General features: G+C 37.1%; 1 protein-coding gene across 9 annotated transcripts in view; it reads right to left on the bottom strand.

Annotated features, from left to right (window-relative positions):
• LOC127654758 (tight junction protein ZO-1-like) overlaps positions 1 to 21,703 on the bottom strand; it is a 97,219-nt gene that overhangs the window by 21,220 nt on the left and 54,296 nt on the right. For 6 of the 9 annotated variants that reach the window (XM_052142106.1, XM_052142132.1, XM_052142139.1 and 3 more), the window contains 10 exons: positions 13,474 to 13,604; positions 11,628 to 11,733; positions 11,203 to 11,353; positions 7,731 to 7,839; positions 6,927 to 7,146; positions 6,168 to 6,352; positions 2,636 to 2,731; positions 2,359 to 2,385; positions 1,002 to 1,084; positions 543 to 753 (listed from right to left, as the gene is read on the bottom strand). In XM_052142106.1, the coding sequence (XP_051998066.1) occupies positions 543 to 753; positions 1,002 to 1,084; positions 2,359 to 2,385; positions 2,636 to 2,731; positions 6,168 to 6,352; positions 6,927 to 7,146; positions 7,731 to 7,839; positions 11,203 to 11,353; positions 11,628 to 11,733; positions 13,474 to 13,604 (1,319 nt within the window). The remainder of the gene's footprint in view (positions 1 to 542; positions 754 to 1,001; positions 1,085 to 2,358; positions 2,386 to 2,635; positions 2,732 to 6,167; positions 6,353 to 6,926; positions 7,147 to 7,730; positions 7,840 to 11,202; positions 11,354 to 11,627; positions 11,734 to 13,473; positions 13,605 to 21,703) is intronic. The other 3 variants (XM_052142115.1, XM_052142147.1, XM_052142180.1) reach the window with 1 other exon arrangement.

The raw sequence follows: 21,703 nt of genomic DNA, 5'->3' as shown, positions 1-21,703 counted from the left end.
GTTGAGCATGTACCTCCTGGAAATTTCTATGTATGAATTTTAGCCATTGTTAAATTTCAGAAAGTAAAAAAAAAAAAAACTGGATTAATTGCATACATTTTTTTGTAACGTGTTAAAAAGTAAACTACTAATCGCAGAAATGAACGCATTAAATATCCCAGTTTTAGTTGTGTTTAGTTGTGTATTCCGATTGTGTTCCAGATCAATACAATTTGTATGGAATTTTTGAAGTAAAAGTTGCCAAATATTGCTTTTAATATTGCTTCAACCAAATTTTTGAGGTCAAACTCAAAAGAAAGATTCATTCACAAATCCGATATCTTGTGTACATCGTGTGCATGTACAGAAACATTACAACACATGACCCTATGTTGCGATTTTTTTTTTTATCTGCATGTCTGGGCCTGTAGTTACTCTATTAATAACACCAGGCTTTTGGGATATGGGTCTAACTTCTGCATGTAAAGCACACCCCTGGGTCTCTCTTTCCATTTCTTCCTTGTGTACAAGGATACACAATCTACAAAATTCCCTGTGGTTACCTGTGAAGAGATGGTGGTTGTTCTTTCTCAGTTTGAGTGCACGCTCATGGAGTTTCCTGGCGCTCTTCCTGGACTCAGGACACAGTCTGGTCCTCATGTTCTTCACACCCTGCTTACTATCAGGATTCAGGAACACCACGATGGGGTACCACTGAGCATAGTTCAGCCGATCCACTGCATTAGGAGTAATGTCCAAAACTGCATGCTTATCCTGCAAAACACATATAAAAACAAACTGTCTGATTAAAATCAATGTAAAAACAACTATCTGCCAGATAGTTATAAATATAACTATAATTCTAAGAAGCCTAAACCATATATCTGTATATTGTGTTGTACCACCAGCAAGGGGCAGTGGTGTGCCATTCAGAGACAGAGTTTTCATGCACTACATTGTATTTATTGACTGTGAATGTGTATCCTCGGCATGTATATGAAAGGGTGTGCATGAAGTCTTACCCGATCAATGATCTGTTTTATAGTGTGCAGGCGTATGATCCCTGAACTGCGCTGGTCAGTGCCGGCATCTCTGGCTTCACTCTCTACACAAGAAAAAACAATCCATATTAGTATCTACAGACATTTTTCTTGCCACTCCCTCTCATGCAGCACATCAGCACCCTCACCCTTAATAGCATACAGTGAAAAGGCAATTGAACATGGATGTGCACATGCGCCCGCATAGACAATATAAACATCTGCAGATTGTTCACATGTGTGTAAAATCAATGTAGTGTAATGCATAAAAAATGAATATTCATTAAATAATGTTGGGGGGGAAGAGCATCTGTACATCACAGTGACTATGAGGGGGTCTGGAATATCTGAAAGGAATCGTTCACCCAAAAATGAAAATTCGGACAATTTATTCACCCTCATGTCATTCCAAACCCATATGGCGTCCTTTCTTAAGCAGAACATAATCAGAAATGTTTTAATTAATTTCCTGGTCCGTCTTTTCAATACAATGGAAATTGATAATGTCTCACTTTAGCCATTTTGTGGTGCACATGTCAGTTTTTCAAAAATGACTGTAGTTTTAAGTTGTTTCTCTCCAAAATCTACCATAAGCCTTCAAAAGGCATGGAATATGATGCACAAGTTGCATTGACTACTTTTCTGACACTTTTGGGTCTTTATAGTGTCACTATTAACTGCTATTGTTTTGAAAATCCAGAGCGAAATATTAATTGAAACATCTCCTTTTGTGTTGCTCATAATCAAAAAAGTTATACAGGTTTGAAATGACATGAGGGTGAGCAAAATATGACATCATTTCTGGGTTGAACTATTCCTTGAAGAACGCTTACCTTCACAGTGACTTGTTTTGGTATGTCACAGAGGGTAACTAGAAGGTCATTACAGAGTAAAGCTAATGTGCACTGACCTTTAGGACCTTAAGCCATTGGTGACCTTTGACAGCAACATATTATTTAAGACAGCAAGCCTAAATCTGTGCCTCCTCTTTACTATAGTACAGCTCTAAAACAGCAGCAACTACAGGAAGCCTTTTCAGCAACAAGGAAAAACAAAACAAAAGCCCATTCCAATAGAAATCACAAAATAACACAGGAAGCAGGTGCTTGGGATGGGGGAAATCAATGTGCAATGTTCCTTCATCTCCTCTCAAGCATGACTGAAGGATTGGGGGGGTTGTAGCTGTTGATAGCATGAACACATCTTGGATTTTTTTTATCTTTTGTTAACATTCCAAGCGGTGTTGATTTTGTGTAACTAAAATAAGGGATGCCATAATGCACAGCCTCTAGTAATTATGGTTACTGATGGGGTGAGCTGATGTGACGATGCAACATACTTTCCCTTCCATCTTGGTGCTGTGTCTCTGAAAAGCAAATACAGTTGTACAGGAACAATTATATGTAAATAAAGCCAGTGGCCACTCATGGAATCAGTTTACAAGCTGAATTTTAAATGCACTTAGATAATTGAAACTGGAGAGCAAGACAGCTCATTTGCTTGAAGTGCAGATGTGACTGCTGAAGTGTGCTGAACAGGTAGGTGGATTCGAGTACTGATGCGCTGAAGAGCTGTGTTTTATCAAAGCGGTGAGAGTTTTTTAAATGAACACTCACTTGCAAGCTCGAACAGGTCAGGCACCTCTCTTGCCAGTTTGTCCCGTGCCACATCGGCGATTGGCCCGAAGATCACAACAGGCCTCAGGAAACCAGCTAAACAGGAGAATGGAAAATATAACTTTTTTTCCTTTAAAAAGGACAGAATCTTGGAGCGTTATTCTGAGACTATTATAAATGGTTTTCAGGTGTTTTGTTAAACGCAGTAGATCTAACCGTTTGTAAAAAGAATTACAATTACATTTTTACATCTTCTGAAGAAGTGGAGCTTGCACATGTAAAACTCCCTACCATGATTCTAGGGAGTTGTGTGGTTGCTTACTGGCCCAAGTCAAAAGAGCCCACCCCCAATCTATAATAATATTCTGGTCCCTAGATATGGCTTGGGTCCCTTCAATGCATCCATTAAAATTTAAGCGATCTTTTGTTCGCGAGCCTGATTGCAAGTCTGACTGATGAAAATGTCCTTAAAAATTTGTCAATATTTTGTCATGTTATATTCATTCATTTTAGTCAGTTTTACTCTAACTAAAATAACATAATTGTAGTCAAGGTATGAAATAAGCACCCGCCAAATGCAGGAATTTTATGCGCACTGGTGGGTAATTTTGCTCATCTACAGGCGGGCGAAATGTAAGACGTCTTGAAGTGAGATATGACAAGAAATGCTGTTAGACACAAAGACGAATGCTTGAAGAAACACACTAGTTGAATTTTGAAGAACAAATGAGAGAAAAGCCGTCAAGATGCGTGACTGATTTGCTGTGCATTCAGAGGGCCGTTGGTGCTTTAGCGCTCACGGGTGTGTCTTGTGTAACAGGCACATATGATGAGTTCTCAATATTTCTTCTCTGTCAGTCATCTCTGAACAGTTTGCAAAAATAGTGTCATCTATAAATGCTATATATGATCTCAGATCATCTCAGGATCAGTGTTGGAAAGAGTACAGATTTTTTTTTACTTATGTTAAAGTAATGCTACTGAAGAAATAATTAACTTGAGTACAAGTACTCAAGAAATATTAGGACTCATGTAAGAGTAAATAAGTAGTTTACTGAAAAAGTACTTCAGTAATTATGTTACAAGTTACTTTATGAAAATTGTATTACATATAGTATATAGGTGCATATATATATATATATATATATATATATATATATATATATATATATATATATATATATATATATATATACGCTTCCATTTTTAGAAAAAATAGATTTTTGTTCTTTCACCAAGCATTAAACTGATCAAAAATACTGTCAAAATCATCAACTGCCAATATTATTATGGTTTGAAATTTTCTAAGTGGTATTTATAAATAAAAAATATTTACCGGTAATGACAAACATATACTTTGTCACCTATTCCTTACAAAAGCATTCTAAAGTGCTAAATTTGTACTCAAGAAAATGTTCTTATTATTAGAACAATTGAAAATGGTTGCGCTACTATGCAGAGATTATTTAACATGTTGAGATATTTAAGTAAATGGTAGCATTTGGTTACATTATGTTTTGTGATTTCTCGTACCTTCTTTATATAACATCCATCACTTGTGCACTTTTGGCCTCTAGTGGGTGAGACTGGGCAGGTAAGTACAGTACAGCACCTTGAGAGTGTTACCCACTAGGACAATATATTTTGAACAAGAGGGGCGAATGGATAAGGAATTTAGTGTGGGAGTACAAAACCTAACTGATAGAAGGGAGAGCCCTTCTGTGCGCACGATGGTGCGAAGAACCGGAAAAAATAAAGTTCAGTGAATAGTCCAAAGAAGATTGCAGAGTCCCCATTAATTTCGACACTATTGGCATTGTATGTTTCTAAGAGATTAAAATTGTTTTGTTTTAGACATATAGTAGCAAGTGAACAAGATATCCCCACATATACGCAAAACTACATTATGTTAATGTTTAACGCAGTTAAATCTTTGGCTATCTTAAAAACAAGTTAAGTTTGATCAGCTTTTAAATGTGTTCAGATGGTTCACCGAGAGAGGACACCGATGGCAGTTTATGAGAGCTACGGTGCCCTGCGGGCTTCTAGCGCATCTAGTTTATAAACAGATTTAGCGCTTATAACTTTTTTCTACCCAAAGATTCCAAAATATTATGTTTTTTGTACTTCGTAATTATAAATGTGCTGTTGTGAATGAGCTAGTGTGCCGTGAGAGATTGTCACATGTGCCGTGGAAAATTATACAATTCCACAAAAATAAATAAATGCATGAAAATAAATAATAATAATAATTTCAGGGATCCAAACTCCTCACCTTTTGGAGAAATTCGCCGTTTTGAAACCATAATCAGTCACTTTTGTGATTGTGAAGAGAAATTATTAATGTGCAAATGTGAGTGATATTTATACGCGTTAAGGGTCTTTCACATGACTCGTGTCAAAGCTGCAGAATACATTGAAGTCTATGACGTGACTTTACACCAAAGTGTTTTTCACACACATTTTTTTGCTTCAATAATGTTTTTGAGAGTACTAAGCCACATAAACTAGTCCTTTTATTACTTTCTGCTATAAAAGCTTCTGTAAGCTTTTTTTTCTCTCTTCCAAATATATGTTTTCAATGTTTATTGTGCAGACCCCCCACTTTTTTACGTGGCAAACTGATAAATCGCCCCTCAGTGATGCTTTCTGCAACTCTTGTTATGTGGAGGGCGATGCAATGCTTGACGCTGAGTTCAGCCTCCAGAACCAAATTAAAACTGCCATGAGAAGTCGTCTGTCCGAGGCAAAGATGTATAATCTAATGACAATTGCCTCAGCATCAGTCTCCCTTGATACGTTTGATTACGCACAGGCGAGCACTCAGTTTAAGTCGAAGCGGACCAGGAGGAAGGTTTGAGTTGTCGACTGAATTCTGTTCAGTTTATTTTTTTATGTGATTTGTTCATATTTTAATCGTATTTGTTTTTGTAATATTGCGTTGTTCATTTGTTGTGTTTTAGTGGCATCCGCGGTCACTGCGGGGGAAAAAAACATTAATCTGCTTTGTGTCTCTGTTGTTCATCTGTTCTCTTCATAAAGAAATAAATGTATAATGTGCTATATGCTCGTCCTGTAATTCATGATTAAAAATGAAAATGTGAATGAAAATAAAAGCTATTAAATGTCGTATTATCGTTAAAATATGAAAATTAAAATGACTGGTAATAATAGATTGTGACAGAATGTTTATGACGGACGATAAGAAAGTCTAACGCAAGCACTGTATGTGACAGTTTTCTTTTTTTTTTTTGCATAGCCGAATTTCAAACATTACACGTAAACATGCAACTAAGACGGACAGAACACATGGACAAGTTCTTGAAAAGGATTAATATTGACGATGGTTAGCCAATGTGGGATAGTGGTGACCGTAGAATTTTTTAGTTGTAAAAAGTGTACCATGGAAACAATGCTTTATCAAGCACCACTAGTAAAGTATAGTTTCATCCTGAGCCTAAAAGTAAGCCTGAATCCCATTCAAATGCAAAATACTCCAAGCTGATCATTATTATTTGAAGAACATACATACCTTCTCTAAGAACTACCCTCTCATAAGCAGGGAACTTGGTCTGAACCGGCTGGGCTGACAGATCCTCTCTGCTCTTCCGCAAGTTCCTCTTGGAAGTGCGGAGACCTCTGAACCTCCAGAAGTCCGCCCGGTCTCCGCCCGCTGTTTTGGGAAGTGTGTACTGCACACTGGAAAGCTGCTCCGCCCTAAAACAAGATCGTCTGCTTTAGCTGCTTGTAAATTCCATATAGCAAGATACAAACTTGGATACAGTTACATTCATGCATGTGGCAGGGCGGAGGGCGGGGCTGGGTCGTGATCCTACACACCCGGTCCCGTATTAGGCTAATCAAGCCTCCGAGAGGGATAAAGGTCGACAGCAATAATACTAAAATATTATTTACATTGTCAAGCCGGTTCTCACCACCTCCTTTCCGGATTTCGGCACCAGTGTAACGTATTCAATGTAAAGGAGGCGGCGAGAAGCGGCTTGACAATGTAAATAATATTTTATTTAACAACTTAAACAAAAGACAAACACACACATATGACGGACATGTCCGTAAACGATCTCTCTCCCGCACGATCCTCTGCAGTCAACCTTTATCCCTCTCGGAGGCTTGATTAGCTTAATACGGGACCGGGTGTGTAGGATCACGATCCGGCCCCGCCCTCCACCCTGCCACAATGCATTATATAAAAATATAAAACACAAGACATATTACTCTATGCTGATCTGTATTTCGAATGGATCCACCTGGTGCTTCACAGGGAAGTTACCTGTTCTTGTTAGGAATGATGCCTCTCTCCACCTCCTGATGATTCTTTCCGATGCGGATGGCCAGCCAGGAGCCCAGTTTGCCATTGTACAGGGTGTCCACCACCCTGAACACCTCTCCCTTATTAAAGCTCAACCCATAAGGAGATTCCTTCTCATACTCAAAGTGTGTTCTGATGTAGAAAGAGTCGCCCACATCAGATTCCACTATCCGCCGGTACACTGGAGGACAGAGCATGAAGATTAAAGAGATTAACAACAGGCACTGATGAAGAATAACTGTAAACATTGGTATTAATGACTGAATTTTACAACTACATGGGGTAGGTGAAGTAAGTAAGGGATAATGTACAGTCAGCTGGTCATTATTTCTAAAAATTTATTAAATAATAAAAAAAAAAAACAGGGTTATCAGGACCAAAACACAAAGCCCTGGAGTCTTGCATTACCCTGAATGGGGTTATTGACCAAAAATTACCAGAATACTGTACATTATCCTGCTTATTCCACAGCTACATATCTAAAAAAAAAAAATTAGCAATCAAATATAAATCATAAAATCATCATCAATTAATCATTTTTTGTCAGAAGAGACCGTACAGTGATATGAGAGACAAACTAGTACAACCATGTAGGAAACTGGTTGTTTTAAAATGTCAATTATACAGTTTAGCAGCCATTACACAAAAATATTTTGTGACTAGATTGACCGATCAGAATCAAATATTCTGAATAGCCATGCAATAACTGAACACACATTTAATACATAATGAATTAATGCATGAAAAGTATGTGTATTTGCTCACCATCTTTTTTCTTCTGAGCCAGGATGGTGACCTCTTCACCTCTAGGCAGGTCCAGAAGGAACAGCACCGCTTCCTCACGAATGATGTTTGCAAAGTCAACATTGTTCACCTACAAACAGGAGAGAACAAGATGATAAACAGGCTTTAGATCTCTGCAGTGCTGTAACCTAACAATACAGTGTTTATTTACAGTGAAAGAGGAAAGGAGAGTGAAAGAGAGAGCGAGTGCAAATCCTCTTTTTTTATGTTATGTTTCTGTTATATCTGAAAGTCACAATTTCAGGGAAAAAGGAGAGGTGAACATTTAGTCACCTTTGGCAAATGCTCAGAGAAATGTCTGGAGAGAAAAAAACAATGTGCTTGGAGCCTCACAGTGGGGTAGGGCCTGGAATCTAAGGAGTGTGTGTTTGTAAAGCATGCACACACACACACACACACACACACACACACACACACACACACACAGAGATGACCTGCTCTGGGACGGGTGTGGGAGAGACAAAACAATCTATGTTTCATTAAAATGTGGCTCTGTGATAAACAAGCCTAAATGAGCTTGACTTATATTCTCTGTTTTACACACAACTACTGACAATAGCATAAGACCACTGGAGGCTCGAGTTAAACAATGAGAGCCATTGTGAGTCCACAGGCTAAACAAAGGAAAGCTAGAAAGAGAGAAGAGACAGGCACAGAGTCAGAGCAGGAATATGTCATGATTATTTTTGTCCACAGACACAGGGTCACTTACAGTCTGTCTTCATATTTTTCTGAGATGGGATGTTACAAATTGTTACAGTACAGTAATTCATCAACAGCAGATGTACACACATGCTTTCTTTTCTAAGATAAGATAAGGCTGCTTCTTTAAATGTTACACAGTGTATATTTCAAGGTGATGTGTGTAATTTCTGTGCCATTAGCATCACCTAACGGAACTTTAACAAAAAATGTTATGCGCTTAACTACCATTGTGCCAATTGTTTCTCAGGCTGGAACCGTTCTGTACCAATCCGGGATTTAAAATTTTTAAAAAAAATACAATGTTTTAGGATAAATTATAAGAAGTTTGTAAAATATTCGTGAGTGCAATTCTTTTTTTTTTTAATGAACAATTTTTTTATAGGCATAACAGGAAATGCAGAATCAAATTATATAGCATTAAACCCTTTTTTTCTCCCCTTTTCTCCCCAATTTAATTTCATGGTACAGAACGGTTCCTGCCTGAGAAACAATTGGCACAATGGTAGTTAAGCACATACATTTTTTGTTAAAGTTCCGTTAGGTGATGTTAGGTGTATCTCTCGTCGCATTTCCCGCACCTCCCCGACTAAGTCGACTCCCAGGATTGCAGCCTGCTCGGGGGCTTTAGCTTGAGCATGTTAGTGTCTTTTATTTTCTCCAAAGCCCGAGAATTTTGAATTCTTTGACCTATTGTCCTACTAAAACAGTTATGGAACAGTGTGTTTTGAATCTCACCGGTTTATATTTTTTATCAAAACTAGCATTGCACAGTGCTCGCCGTTCACACATCCGATCCTCGAATGCTATCACGTCAGGTCCCTGAGTGCAATTCTTATGTATACTTAAGTTCTCAAATATTTTATTTGCATTTTAAGAATAAGGTGACTTTCACAATGTCTGATTATACAAGCCTACTCATGAGGTTGCCTTGTCTAATATAACAATTCAATAATGATAAATCTATCTATCTATTAACCTTTTTATAAGTAGCAAGCATCAACCATTATAGGAGAATTTACTTGCAGGTAACCATTTGACCATTTTTAATTTGACATGGAGGAAAGGAAAGAAACAAAAACTTCAGTTGACAAGAGCTGGAGGTTCTTTTTGAGGAAATTACTGCAAGAAAAATGTTCTGCTTGGGAAACTTGATAATGAATTCAAGTCAGAAAGTAAGAGGCAGAGAAAAGGGTGGAAAGAGTGGCGGAGGACAGTCTCAGCTTTCTAATGACATACTTAAGTTTCAACAAACTTTAAAGATTGCGGAAAAAGAGTGCTATGCAGCGCATCCGTTTGAATTGACTTGCAAGACATTTATGGTTTGGATTTCAAGATAACATTTTCCTGGTCTGAAAGTTGACAATAAAAACATAAAACACAAAACAAATCAAAAACATGTCTAAAATCAAATTTCTACATAAACAGCCCATTGCAATTAGGGCTGCAACTAAAGATTATTTTGATAATCAATTTAATCTAACGATTATTCGACTATTATTGCAATGATTAATCATTAGCTCTTAACCGATTATTCAGATTGTGCCCCGACAATTTTTGTCTTGTTTCCTTTTAAAATTGTCTAAAAATCCTTAAAACAAGATACATTCACTTGAGAAGCAACATATGTATCTTAAATATAAGTGTATTTTGTATATTAGTGTATTTTGTATATACGTGTATTGTTTTCACTTGGTTATACTTCTGTGAGTGCAGTAAAGACAAAATATACTTACATTCAAGATCTATTCTCTAAAAGCAAGTCTAAATATCTTATACGCTTCTCAGGTGAATGCATCTTTTTTAAAGGATTTTTAGATCATTTAAAATATATGTATTTTTTATATTATATTCAACATTCTCAGATAATAATTTTTTCTTCTGCAGTATAGCTGCTAATGAAAATGTACATTGCTTTAAATGAGATTTAGATATTTTTATTGGAAAACAAGCCAAAACAAATTATAAACTTATATTGTTGCAGTGTATAATGGGGTGAAGACAACCCTCTCTAACCTTTCTGTTCACTTCAATCCATCTTTAACTTAAGCAAACTCTCTCTTATTAATAAAGCTGCATATTGCCAATTTTCTTCACGATAAGAAATGTGCAGTGACATATTTTATTATTCAATAAGTTGTGAACCATTGCGCTATAATCTAGCTTTAGCAAGTGCGGGCTCGAGGGATGAGCGCCCCCCTCGACAGAGTGTGTATCAGCCAGATGCAGTTTCAGTCTCCCCCCCTTACATCAGGACATTTGCGTAACACATAGAAGAGGCACTGACCGCACAGAGAAATGCAGAGTTTGTAGAAAATGACTTTAAAGAGCTCCGACTCCACTTATTCCACAAAGAGAGTGCTTCTGTATTTACTTAATAGGTAATTTTGTATAATTCCCTTGTACTTGTCCCAAACTCATGCCACTGGTTAGCCAGAAGTTGACATGATGCATCGATTAAACAGAGCCACCGTGTTTAAAATTTTTGCGAAATCAACAAACCAATGTGTTATCTCTTCACCTTAAACAAGGATAAGGAAAAGTATTTGAACATCAGGAGGAAAGAAGAAAAATCACAGATTTGACCTATAATCTGAGATGAACCCTAGATACTATATTAATGTCTGTATGTACTGCAAATTATGCTGGATCTATATAGCATGTCCTACATCCTCAACATAGATTTTACTTGCAATCTTAGTAAATGTTAAAGTCCTGTGGACATTCTCACCCTGAGTATCTGGTCTCCCTCTTCCAGGCCTTCCTTAGCGGCAGGACTGTCCTCCAGTACACCAGCCACAAAGATCCCCACATCATTTCCTCCTGCCAGCCTCAATCCTACACTTTCTCCTTTCTTAAACTTCACCAGCTTCATACTAGGCCTGGTAAAAGAACAAAAGAGGTCAGTCTTCCATATACAGGAGCATTGTGTGTGCTGTGTGTGGCCTGTTGATTTATGGTAATAAAATCAATTAATGGCATTTCCGAAAGCACAACTAATAACATTTTGATTAAGTCACATTAGGAGTTCTAGTATGTATAAGATAGATGTCATTTGTTTGTACTCTTCCAGTGAGCAAGTAACTTCATGTTCACTAGATGGGCACATCTACGCACACTTGGGAGTATGACAAGAGTGCAGAATATAATACTTACCGGAGGATGCTGTCATCATGGGCAGCACTGGGCATAGGGGCGTCCGATGGGCTTACTGGCAGATCAACATCAGGTTGCCCAGGCTGCGCATATACTGGCTTTGGCTCTACACACCCACAAAACACAGGTATATTTCTGTTAGACTTTGAAGAAAACATACAACAATAAACACAAACAACTTAAAAAACAGGCTCTAACCGTAAAGAAAGACCAGGACATAGAGTGTGAGACAGGATGAAAGCACCTGACATGACTAACCTGTTATTGTTACAATAATTTAACTCACATCATTCTTTTAAAAAATAACCAATTTTATTAGTCTGTAATAATAGAATATGTTTCTGATGAATGAGTCAAGAGGCGAGACAGGAGTTTTTGGAGAATAATCAGACTAAAGTGAATAGGCAAATAAGAAAATGTGAAGAACGAGAGAGGAGGAAGTTCAGATCAGGGCATTCCTGATCAGATTGGAGTGGACAGCTGCTCAGTTACTGAGAGAAAACTAGAGGAGAGGAGTAAAGAGTTCTTGATGTCATTAGTCATTGGAATGTAGGAGTTGGAGTTAAGACACTTTCATTTTGACAACGACTTGAGTCATCGACCAGTCATTCCACTGCCTTCATCAACCAAATAAGGACAATGCATCAATGTGAACTTCTGCAGTTAATCCAGGATGGACTTCAAAAGACATTAGTCATTAATCTATATATATTTTATTGTATTACATTTTTTAAAACAATGGACCTCAAAGCTTACTAAAATGTAAAACCATGACCATCTTATGGAGTTTTGTTTTCCTTGCCACAGTCACCTTCAGCTTGCTCAAGGGGTTTTAAATACAGTTATTATTTATTTTATTTCTATACACAATTTGCATATTTACACATTTCATATTTAATCAAACTACACAATGATCACTCTAAGCCTTTATAGATATTACGGTTTCATTTTCTGTTAATGCATGATTTTCTGTAAAGCTGCTTTGAAACTATGTGTGTTGTGAAAAGCACTATACAAATAAAAATGGCTTGACTCATTCATTTTCAATAAGAGTTGGCAATTTCTGGCTACATGAGTCACAATGACAATTGGCAACACAATGGGGGTGTGTGTCAAGTGACTCTGCAAAGTTGAGAAGACTTTAAAGTGTTAGTTCACCCAAAAATGAAAATCCTCATCATTTACTCTCATGCCATCCCAGATGTGGATGACTTTCTTTCTTCCGCAGAACAAAAATGACGATTATTAGAAGAATATTTCAGCTCCGTACATCCATACAATCCAAGTGAATGGTGACCAAACCTTTCAAGCTCCAAAAATTACAAAGGCAGCATAAAAGTTATCCATAAGACTCCAGTGGTGAAATCAATCTCTTCAGAAGCACTTTGATAGGTGTGGGTGAGAATCAGATGAATATTTAAGTCCTTCTCTCCTATAAATCTCCAATTCGCTTTCACATTCTGAAAGTTAAAGTGGAGATATATATATATATATATATTAGTAAAAAAGGATTAAAATATTGATCTGTTTCTCACCCAAAGGGATTGCAAACATATATTAAACCACTGAAGTCATATGGATTACTACAGTATTATGCAGCCATTATGTGCTTATTGGAGCTTCAAAGGTCTGGTCACCATTCACTTGCATTGTATGGACCTACAGAGTTGAGATTTGCTTCTAAAAATCTTAATTTGTGTTCAGCAGAAGAAAGAAATACTTTGCCTTTAATATTACTTTTAGTAATTTCGATATTCTATATGATTTTTCTCTGCCCACTTGCAGGGATATAATAACAGAAAAACAATTAGGGGACAAAAGACAGATGACAGGTGAAAGTTCTGACCTGGGAGTGGAGGGATCTGTTTGTCACCAGGCTGTTCATTGGATGGAGCCAGAAGTGCATCCTCAGCCATCTTAACTGGGGAGAACACAGCCGATGGTTTAGAGATACGCTCTTCCTCACGACTCCTGTAACTACAGACACACACATCTCAGTCACACACTGCTGCTGATTTTAATGCATTGGAAGTTAACAAATAACACAGACAAGAAATTTTTTTTTTCCCAACATCAAGATTTAAGGTTACAATTTACATAAACGTATAAGGGACAGAATATATTTGAAATGCACATGAAATGGTCACCATTTCTTTTTAACTTTTCCCATTTTTAATCACTTAAATATTTAAGTCCTTTTTTACTATAAATATCCACTTTCACATTCTTCTTTTTTTTTGGTGATTCACACTCCACCTACAGGGCAGGGAGGAATATTTACAATTAAAAAGGACTTAAACATTATTGCTCACCCACACTTATCATAACGCTTCTGAAGATATGGATTTAACCACTGGATTATTTTTATGCTGCCTTTATAAACTTTTTGGACCTGGTATCCATTCACTGGTGGTGGGTGAGGAAAGTCGCCTGTTCTGTATGTAAAGCCCATACAGAGTGAATACAAAGTGTAGTGTCAGAAAAGTGCTATATAAATATAGCATTCATTCATTCATTCATTCATTTGGATTGTGAGAACCTACAGAGCTGAGACATTCTTCTAAAAAACTTAATTTGTGTTCAGCAGAAGAAAGTAATTCACATCTGGGATGGCATGAGGGTGAATAAATTAGATAATTTCCATATTTGGGTGAACTATCACTTTAATCAATCCTATATTATGAAAAATGTATTTTATAAAAGCAGAAATAATCTATTAAAAATATATACATTAATAATAATTATAAAATAATTTGAAAGAGAAAAAATGCTGTGTCTGCTGTCAAGTCAACTACCCTTATGCATGAATAACCATTCGAAAGAATACTTCAATGAAACCATCAAATAACTCAGTATTAAGTTTAACGCTTTCCCGGTCCGACGTGCCGAACTCGACCCACGGTGTGTTTCAGAGGTTTATGTTTTTGAAAGATAAAACTCCAAAAAAAAAAAAAGTAAACATAATACATATATTTGGAAAGCTGAGATACTCGTGATTCGAACGATGTAAACCTTTTTAAGATACAATCACAACAGCAGGTACAATCTATATCTTTGTCAGACCACCAACATATAAACAACCAAAAACAAAATTTAGGCAACTCACCTATGAAGCCTCATAGTAGTCCACTGAGCCATAACTTCCCGACAAAAACGGTGTTGTTTCATTGTCAAATGTCCAAACAATCAAATCAAGTAAAATGTTTAGTCCAAATCACATTATTACATCAATAAATATCCACAGACTCTTGTTGCATCATTTCAAAGCACCTGGCAGCTGTGCCTAATCTTTCACATATTATCAGTAATAACTTCAGTTCAGATGTAAACATTTCCTATATCCGGTATCAAAATGGAAGCACGCACTCTGACCTTTCGATTGACACCTCATTTGACCCAATAGGAGCTTCCATGTCCTATCCAAAGCCTTCAATACCCAACCACAGTCTGTGTCGAATGTAAGGGCATACCCACTTTCCTTTGTTTACTGATCAAACCAATTACATCGAAGAGTGGAAATGACTGACGATCGTGATAGCCAATGAAATTCTGAAAACAGTGATATGCGGCTTTAGTTGAACCATTAGAGCATGGTTCTCTTATGCATGTGCGTAAGCAGCCTCGAAGTTTACCGACAGTTTTACGCCTCCGAGCATAAAGCCATTGGAGAACTGTTTTGGAACTGTTTACACATTTGGCGATTTAAATATGGTGAAACGGACGCGAAAAACAGGATTTTCACCCCAGGATGTGATATAAGAAGGCATTCATTGTCAAAATTCTGAGTTTGGAGATGAAATTTCTGAAAACAATACGGATGATTTGGAGGCAGAGGAAATATGGAGAGATGAGACATGGCTCTGGACAAGTAAGTGTTTTCTTGTGTTTTATAACATATATTACTGTATATTCCGCATAAATAAGCTTTAGTTTGAATAATGAACACATTTTGTAATTACCCTTTGTCGTGTGTTTCCTCAGTGAGTGTTTGAACCGTTTGTGCGTGTTTTTTGTATTTGTATGTGCCTGTGTGAGGTTTTAGTTCATTGTTTGTTTCAGATCTATTGACATGCTATATAGATGTTTTGTATATTTACTGTAAATATATATTTACTGTAAATATATATATATATATATATATATATATATATATATATATATATATATATATATATATATATATATAATGGACTAAATATATATATATATAAATAAATAAATATAAGTTGAAAATAAGAATATATGTTGTGTTTGAGAGTCTATTTGTTACAATGCGGGGAGGTGGGGAGGTGTAGGCCCATCTATCTGTTACAATGCTGAATTGATGGGGGAGGTGTAGGCCCATCTCTTTGTTCCATAGTACATTGGCAAAGTATACAGTATTTACAGTAAATATACATACAATAATGCATATTTACACACTCGAAAAGAAAAATATACTATATATATATATATATATATATATATATATATATATATATATATATATATATAATACAGAAAAGATGGAAAAGTTGTGTCTAGCTTTGTAAATTACATTTATTTATTCTCCCCACTCAGCAAGCGGCCACATAAAGTGGAGCAGCAGGACAGCACCTCATCAAGAGAGGAGGGCTTTCAGAGAGACCCTTGCTGAGGAGCCAGACCCAGTACGTATCTCCTGCTCCACGTAAGAGCAGATCACAGGCCGCTGCACATCACCAAATCTTGCACCGCTGGTCGCCTGAAGTGCAGGCAGTGTCATGCAAAGACACCAGTGAAGTACTCTTCCTGTGTTCTGCCTTTGTGCTTTGTACCCAAATGTGACTGCTACAATGACTGGCATGTTGCTAGAAACATGTACAATTTTATAATGGTTTGTAAATACTTTGTGTAAAAATTCATGTAAATAGTTTGTTGTGTATTTTTTATATAAACAAATTGTCCACCATAGCACTAGTTTTGACTCTTTTATATGCACAACATTTAGTTTCAAGAAGGGAAAAGGCACTCTAATGTGTTTATGCATCAGTTACTCTGTGTCAGCAAAACTAATAGTGGATCTGGATATGGAATATGATAGCTCTAAGTGTCATCTTTCATTAGAGCCCAAAATTATGACTGTACGTTGAAGCGCTCAAAAGTAGTAGCCTTTTTGTCCTAGGTTACCAAAGGGTCCTTTTGGAGTATCCAAAAGGCACTTTTGTAAAACGCCTGGGTGTACCCTTAGAAAAACATGTGTAAAATATTCATTTTTTATGGTATTGTTCTAAAATTTGAACTTGGACTAGGTAAGGCTTCATGCTGTGATCCCATTGTGTTCTCAAGCTAATAGCTACAAGTTATAGTCATCTGCAGGCATCTGTGTGCAAAAAAAAATTTCAGGCGGAAAAAAAAAACTTCTATTTCATTGTGTTCAAACTTCTATTACTCAGAATCAGTAGCACTTACAGTAATTCTGACTGCTGGGGAAAAAACTTCAGAGTGTCCCCTTTCAAATGTGACCAAAACCATGCATGTACTCCAAACGGTTCAAGAACAGCTTTAAATTTACTTTGGGTATGCCTTGATTAGGCGTTTGAGGCTAATTTTAAGGATTGGGAAGAGGATATTTAGATACAGAGAGATCCACACAAGCAGACACCGTGACACAAGAAGAATGCCTGTGGGACAAGTTAGTAAACACATGTAATGTCAAAACGCTTGTGATCAACGGTAGAATTTCACAAGCTGTACATATGAATTTGTTCATTAAATATAGAAGTCTCCAAGAACATGTCAACCATAATATTTGCTCCACATGGATAGGAGAATGTCCCTAAGGGAGAGTATGTGAAACATGCCGAATAGATAGAGTAGAGAAGAAACAAACAAATAAAGGAAAAATGTTTCAAAATAACAGATGCAGAATGCCCATTAGACTGCACCAGATGCAAGTTTTCAGGATTTCTCAGGTCAGATTGTATAATTTTCCCTTGCTTATCATTAAATAAAAACGAATGCTAGAGGTTCTTGTGAAAGCTGTGAAGACAAACCTTAACATAATTATTAGATATTTTCAATGCTGTTTTTTTAACGAGAGGACTGCTGAAAATACCTACAAAAACTAATTATTACACTCCCTATATATTCCCTTTTTTTCTTTAATGAATGAAATTAACATCTTTAAAATGCATAAAAACAAACTTTTATTTTTGAACATATTTTCAAGAACACAGAAAATTAAATGCTAGTCTGTTAGAATGAAAAAAGAGAGAATGAGAAAGAAAAAATAGCTCTTGTTGCCTGGCAGTGTGTATTTTGTCCTAAATCTCTGATGCCCTGGACATGCACAAATACACACTGACAAACTCACAAAAGCCTAAATAAATCCCAGGGTGTACTTTCCTCTGTGGGTTTGCCTTTACGCTAACACATCCATCTCACATGCACATTAGCCAAATCCCTCTTTCCTCTCTTCTGCATTTGCTTCTCATGTGAGCAACTATAATCTCACCGATACCCCTATGTATGCATTTTATTCTAAATCCATCTGTTTCCCTGTATGTTTCAGCAAACAAACTGACCCACAATATACAGTATGAATATATTACCTCACTTAAATTATGTTTCATTTGACTAACACTACACAATTTATATATTTTGGGGGAAGGATTACTAATTTAAATTAAAATTGCAGTTATTTGCCTTACATACAGAACAAATATAGCACATACAGTACAAACTGCTAGTGACTTCTATGGCCTTGTAAACCATTTTAACATATTATACTAATAAATTATTATAAATTAAATTGATTTCTCTCTTTCTCTCTATGTAAAACATGTATTACCATTAATACTTATTACCTCAATATCCATCGTGTATGAAATGTGCTGTTTAAATAAACTTGCCTTACCAAGACTAACTGTTATTAACAGTATAGCCACTCTTGAAGGCAACATTATTCAAGTGCTCTTGAGTCAAGAAACCCTTTGGAGAGATATCGAAGGGCCGATTCCTCAGATGGAGGGGAGATATCATCTCTGAGAAAGTATCTCTATGTTACAGACTCACACAACGAGGAAAATCCCATCTGGTGATGTACTTTTCAGTGGGAATTGTGCGGTCTCTTGTGTGCCAAGGTTAATGAACATGCATGGAAATGATCACAGGCCCATTTCTGCATTACAGATTCAATACCCACTAGCAGATTCCACAAACATACACATACGTAAAAAGAGCTAGTTGCCTCTGTGCTAACAGCTCAACGTGACACAATGAATGCTAATTTTACAGCAAGCACATATTAATGAACCATATCAAACTCATTTCAAGTGCTTCAATCAACCTAAAGGACAACCTAAAACAAACATCTCCATATGTATACATAGAAGACAAGACCAACACAAATTAAGACTATGACACAACTACACAAAAAACACATTTACATAAAATAAATCAACCTAATACCAAGCACTTAAGACTTCATCTACAAATACTAGTATCCACTGTGTAAATATCACAGCACTTACAGCGGGAGTATTCTGGAGAGAAAAGAGCCCGTCAGCCTGGGTAAAGACATAGGAGTTATTCAGAGGCGAGAGACTGATGCATGGCTCTGATATAAACCTGGCTCACAGACAAACAGGCATGTCATCCCTCAAAATAGCTTCAAACCTATCTGTCCAAGCCTAGTTCATAATCATTAATTGGAGGCAGATAATTCTATTAATTGTGTATATTAAAGCCAGTGTTCCTTCTAAGCTGCATGTATGTTTGACTGCACACATCTGTTTCCATGATGATGGAAAAAATATAGTAGCAAAATAATATAAAGTAAATACAAATAAATAAATAAAAAGATTAGAAAAGCCTCTTGTATGCTTCAACAGAAGCAAGGAGATTTTCATATTAGATGTCGACCAATAGTGGATTTTGCGATACAGATTGTCATGATCCTTTCACTTTGTCAGTCTGTGTTTTTGAGTGACAGGATCGTGGCATCATTGTTCTACGTCTTTCTTGTGTTACGTTTTCTGTCTTTGTGTGAGCGCACGGCTTCGGTTGTGGTTTACCTGCCTTGCGCCCTTCGGTCTGTCTAATGTTACATGTCCGGGGCATGGTGTCTGGATCCTTACTACACTGTTTGGTTTGGTTTCGCTGTTGGTGTCGGGATCCAGACACTCATGCTTCACGTCTTGTCTTTTATTGGCGTGAGTGCTTTGCACTTACGTCATCTTGGTGGCATCCACTTAAGTGAATCTTTGTGTCCGTCTCTCGCAACAATGGTTGCACTTCTCTATACACTTTATTTGCGCTGCGCGCCTGGGTCGTGATCTGTCTTCATGTTGTGTTGAAATTCATTGACTTCGGTCTGAGCTGTCGTGTTTATGTGTGGCCGAACTCTTGCACAGGTGTCTTGTCTCGAGTTGTCGTCTGTTGTGTGCATCGCTTGGTGTTTGCCTCGCAATATATGCTCAGGCTTTGTCTAGAGTGAGAATGCATGGCATTGCTTTGTTGGCGTTGACATGCATTCTCTCGTTTTATCCGTTGGTTGGCATGAACACAATTAGCCTTATTGTCTGGGCGATGTGCGCTTGTGCCACTCAGGTGTTTTTGTCTTATGAGAGCATGTTGTTTTGTTTCGTTTCTGTTTTGCCACATATCACTCAGTCCTCCATCATACCCCGCCTCCTTGTTTGCACATTATTTAAGTTATATAGTTACATTATAGTTAAATTGTTTCACATATACTGCTCATAACCAGTTGATTTCTCTCTCTATTTTAGTCTCCTTATGTGTGCGCTGTCCAGTGCCGGTTCATCTTGTTTGTTGGTCTTGTTCATTGGTCCTGTTCTTCGGTCTTGTTACTGTTCAAGTCAGTCATGTGGGTTTTTCCATTTTTGTTCCAGCCCAGTCAGTCCTTGATATCATCGTCTGGAATCTTATTTTTCCCTTCCGGGGTAGTTTAGGTTTGTTATGTTGTTTTTCTTATTAAATAAACCTTTTGGTTTTACGCTGTGTTTGGGTCATGCCTCTGCAATTCGTGACAACAGATGGTGATGGGTGGTGGGAAGGCTGCCAAACGATTAATCGGTCGTTTTTAAAATCGATTAAAAGAACATTAAATATAATTTTCTTAGTCTTTCCTACTATGACAGGCACTGACATAGATGCTAATAGTACAAAATTGATAAAATCCCAGATTAAATTTATAGTTAAACCAAAATCCAAATAATAATCAGTGAAAATTGGTGCAGAATGTGGAACTTTTAACTGTAAACAAGCCCAAACGGCTCTTATTTTGAAATGACAGAGACTTTGCGCCATTAAAATGCTCTATATTTAAATATTTATCAAATTTAGCTTTATATATATATATATATATATATATACACTCACCTAAAGGATTATTAGGAACACCATACTAATACTGTGTTTGACCCCCTTTCGCCTTCAGAACTGCCTTAATTCTACGTGGCATTGATTCAACAAGGTGCTGAAAGCATTCTTTAGAAATGTTGGCCCATATTGATAGGATAGCATCTTGCAGTTGATGGGGATTTGTGGGATGCACATCCAGGGCACGAAGCTCCCGTTCCACCACATCCCAAAGATGCTCTATTGGGTTGAGATCTGGTGACTGTGGGGGCCGTTTTAGTACAGTGAACTCATTGTCATGTTCAAGAAACCAATTTGAAATGATTCAAGCTTTGTGACATGGTGCATTATCCTGCTGGAAGTAGCCATCAGAGGATGAGTACATGGTGGCCATAAAGGGATGGACATGGTCAGAAACAATGCTCAGATAGGCCGTGGCATTTAAACGATGCCCAATTGGCACTAAGGGGCCTAAAATGTGCCCAAGAAAACATCCCCCACACCATTACACCACCACCACCAGCCTGCACAGTGGTAACAAGGCATGATGGATCCATGTTCTCATTCTGTTTACGCCAAATTCTGACTCTACCATCTGAATGTCTCAACAGAAATCGAGACTCATCAGACCAGACAACATTTTTCCAGTCTTCAACTGTCCAATTTTGGTGAGCTCTTGCAAATTGTAGCCTCTTTTTCCTAATTGTAGTGGAGATGAGTGGTACCCGGTGGGG

Source organism: Xyrauchen texanus, chromosome 2, assembly GCF_025860055.1.
Source record: "Xyrauchen texanus isolate HMW12.3.18 chromosome 2, RBS_HiC_50CHRs, whole genome shotgun sequence".
In the NCBI taxonomy this organism is placed as follows: Eukaryota; Metazoa; Chordata; class Actinopteri; order Cypriniformes; family Catostomidae; genus Xyrauchen; species Xyrauchen texanus.
This window is presented reverse-complemented; position numbering and strand designations above follow the sequence as displayed.